Here is a 4,070-nt window from a genome sequence, read left to right on the forward strand (position 1 = left end):
CAGGAGGAAACATCGGGCAGGGCATTGCAGACATTATTAAATCGGTCAGACCCGCTTTTTCCTGAACAGGGTCATGAGAAGGGGGGGGGGTGTGCTGGAATCAATACCAGTCAGCATAGGGTACAAGGGAGGAACAAACCCTGGAGAGGGTGCCAGTCCATTGTAGGGTCAACACACAAACACACCAGGGCCAATGCATCTAACTTGCATGTCTTTGCACTACTGGGAGGAAATTGGAGCACCACGGACAGAACGTGCAAACTCCACTCAAGGAAGACCTGGGACGTGAACGTTGGTGTCCTCACTGCGAATCAGAAGCTCTACCATTACGCCACACAGACCTTTTAAAATGACACCGGAAGATAAACAGGATCAATACAATCATAGGCACCTCTCTGATCGCATCATATCAAATGTGTATCATACTTTTATTTATATAAAAATTTACATGTGTTTCACATACTATCTTTCAAAGTATTCAATTGCTCATGCTGCTAAAGACACCAAACACAGGGGAACACATGCAAACTCCACATAGACAGTAAAAGGACAAATGTCTTGAAAATATGAAGCAGCAATGGTCCCATTTATTATATGTATATACAATAAAAATGGTGATGTCACGGTGCAATAACATATTCACTTTCAATAAGTTCCTTGCAACTTACACACAAAAACGGATCACTCCTATTTAATTTAGTGTATGAAACACAAAATAAAAATGTTAAAACATCATTTAAAAAAAATGCCACCTTCTAAATATTGGAAAAACTAAAGCTTTCATGAGAAAGTTAAACCTGATACTCGAGTTAAAATATGCATATGCAAATATATGTTGTCAGAAAGAAAAGGCGATGGCAAAAAAGATAATTCTTTTGGGAGCTGTGAGAGATTTTGACAAGTGTGGTGCACTCAACCCCCCCTTTTTTTTAACCAGTCTCAGTTTTCATTGAGGAAAATGGAGCAGATTGGCTTTCTCCCACAGAGCTAAACAATTTAAACGCCGCTGGGACAAAAGGATTCCATGGGTCTCACTAAAGAAGAGGTTTTATGAGGTCATTCGTCGTATTGGGCCAATTTTTGTAAACAAATATGGCTTTGAAAGAGCGTGAACAAGTAAGAGCTTGCGGGTACTCGTGGATCTTACATTGTGTAGCTGTTGTTGAGCCTGACTGCTGGCAACTAAAAAAAAAAACTCCCTTCCTAACAGCCGCATGCAAAAGATAGCCAGAGCCTTGTTGGCCATTTGTCCTTTCATCTGTGGGGATAAAGTAGTGCTCATAAGATATGTTTGCTTAAGTCACAAAAAGCCATTAAGTAAATAAAATTTGATTGTGCAAAGCTGTATGATAACAGCAGTGACCGTCTGGTCAACCAGAGTGGATGGCTCAGCTTCCACTTCCACCAAGTCAAGACAATTGTGTGTGCAATCAATACATACAAAGACTTTCAGGGTGTTGCTAAGTTACACCGAGTGTCAACTCAAATATGTGAGATTTAGACTGCAGACCCTTCCCAGATGTGGAAATGGGAAAATGAATAACATTAATTTATTTGCTTATTTTTGTTTCACAGAAATTGAAAGGATATATTCTATTTGACAATGTGTAAACCCAGCTTTCAGAGTCGTTGAAAATAAAGGCTTGTATTTGAGGGCACAGCTAGTCTTCAGTGGCAGAATAAGGAAGCACTCGCCTAAGTAGGGAAGACAACTCGGTGGGAGGCTCGACAAATTGTCATTCATTTGAAAACATCACTTTCAGGCTGCTTACATTTCAAACAACTGTAGTTTTAACATGAAACTAGCACAGGAGGGGAGACAGACATTGGCATTGATCCCAAGTCCCAAAAGTAAAACTTTTTAACTGTGGGAGTTAAAATTAAGACTGATTTCAAACAAAAATATAGACAAGGGGTCAGAATTGGGCCATTGTGCTGTGGATTTAAAAAGGTTCTTTTCCTTTGTTATCTTTTTTTTCTTTCTTTTTTTTTTCTAGGTGGGGGTGCTTAAGTTGTTATAATCTCCAGATGTCAGCTGTAGGGTCTGAGAACAATTTTGAGTAACTGAAAAAAGTACAGAGCTTTCAATGCAGTCGCAAGTGACTCGTTTAAAGTTCTGGGTGGAAATACTTGAAAAAATGGATTTTATAAAAAAAAAAAAAATCCGAGATATTCTGTTGTGTGGTCTTCTTCATGAATAGAAGCAACGCATATAATTACTCACAACTCAGTTTAATTGGTTAAGCTTTGGCAGATAGATAGATTTGAAAGTCCCCATGAGGTTAATAAAGTTCTATCTATCTATCTATCTATCTATCTATCTATCTATCTATCTATCTATCTATCTATCTATCTATCTATCTATCTATCTATCTATCTATCTATCTATCTATCTATCTATCTATCATATAGTGCCTTTTTATCTATCTATCTATCTATCTATCTATCTATCTATCTATCTATCTATCTATCTATCTATCTATCTATCTATCATATAGTGCCTCTTATATTTATCTATAGCGGCTTGAATTACTACACGGCACAGTCTGAAGTTTGGGAGCTGTGACAAACATAGGTTGAAAAGCAATGGTTTCTGGGAAGCAGCTGGCTGACTTTGGCTACCGGGCCTTCTCGGGCTCCATGATGCTCCTGACTGTGTACACTGGCTACCTGTGCACCATGCGCTTTTACCGATTCTTCGAGAGGAAGAAGGAACTGAAGCTGGCAGCGGAGAACCAGTCTGAGGGCAGCATGAGCAACTGAGACGCCATTCTGACCTTTGGGACTTGAGAAGATAAATGATATATTTCTGTTTAACACATAATGGGTGCCACTAGCACTAGGGAAGTATGTCCTTGTTTGTGGCGTGGCTAGTTGTTTGGGGGACAGGGTTAAATGACTTAAATACAAAAATAAGATTCTGAGAAAACTGCTATAAAAAGAAGTTTATTAAAGAGAAAGGATTTCAACCAAAAAAATATCTATCTATCTATCATATAGTGCCTTTCATATCTATCTATCTATCTATTATATAGTCCCCCTCCAGGGCGGCGGGAGGGGGGCGAACTGGTGCTCAACTGGGAATGAAAAAGTGGTGGGCATCAACAATATGCTTTTATTAATGTGCGGAGTAGGAGGAGTGTAAAGGGGGAGTAGTGGTGGTCTTTGTGTTATAATGAAATATTAACTTTTTGATTTTCTTATTAATGTATGGAGTAGGAGGAGTGTAAAGGGGTAGTAGTGGTTGTCTGATATTTTTGGCTCTTTTTGTTATATTTCTGAAAATTGGGCTTGTTTTGTTTTTGACTGTGTATATTATTATTTTCAAATTTTATGTTCACAATAGAGGTCTTTTTTTAAAAAAAAAATATCTATTATATAGTGCCTTTCATATCTATCTATCTATCTATCTATCTATCTATCTATCTATGATATACAGTAGTGCTCTATCTATCTATACTAAAATTAATATATATGTATTATATAAAGCACCTTTCATATCTATCTATCTATCTATCTATCTATCTATCTATCTATCTATCTATCTATCTATCTATCTATCTATCCTGCCTACTATACTAAAATTAATGTCTATTTAGCCATCTATTACATGGTACATTTTGTATATATCAATTATAAATACTATCTATAGTGTTGGTTGAGTGAGGCAAAGCACAAGTGTAAAATTAATGTCGGGGTGCCAAATGGGTCGCCCCATTTAATAATGGGATTTGAACCACATTTGGAAAAGTGTGGGGGATGAAGGAACTGCTGTGATCCATTGTTTAAAGACAACTAAAAATCAACTTATAACAAAACTAAATAGTTTTGAGCTGGTTTTCTATTGAAAAACGTAATGATGTCAGTTTTATGTCATCCGGTTTAGGTTAGAATGTGCAACATGTAGTTTGAAGGACAGGGCATTTCAAGGGGTGTACAGAGAGGGAGGGGATTTTGAGTGTTGGAGAATGACTTAACATTTTTATTTTATAAATTTGTAATTCAAATTCTTAAGTTGATTTATTTGCTCATCGAACACATGATAATAGGATACAAACCATTCTGATTTT

The 4,070-nt window shown here is 37.1% G+C and overlaps 1 protein-coding gene across 1 annotated transcript; it reads left to right on the top strand.

The window, feature by feature from the left end:
• The first annotated feature begins 2,524 nt into the window (after positions 1–2,524).
• Positions 2,525–2,779, top strand: LOC120541254 (cytochrome c oxidase assembly protein COX14 homolog). The gene has a single exon (XM_039772722.1). The coding sequence runs from the start codon at positions 2,587–2,589 to the stop codon at positions 2,761–2,763; it is 177 nt and encodes a 58-aa protein (XP_039628656.1). The 5' UTR covers positions 2,525–2,586; the 3' UTR covers positions 2,764–2,779.
• Positions 2,780–4,070: the final 1,291 nt, after the last annotated feature.

The sequence above is a fragment of the Polypterus senegalus genome, chromosome 12 (genome assembly GCF_016835505.1).
Source record: "Polypterus senegalus isolate Bchr_013 chromosome 12, ASM1683550v1, whole genome shotgun sequence".
NCBI classification, from domain to species: Eukaryota; Metazoa; Chordata; class Cladistia; order Polypteriformes; family Polypteridae; genus Polypterus; species Polypterus senegalus.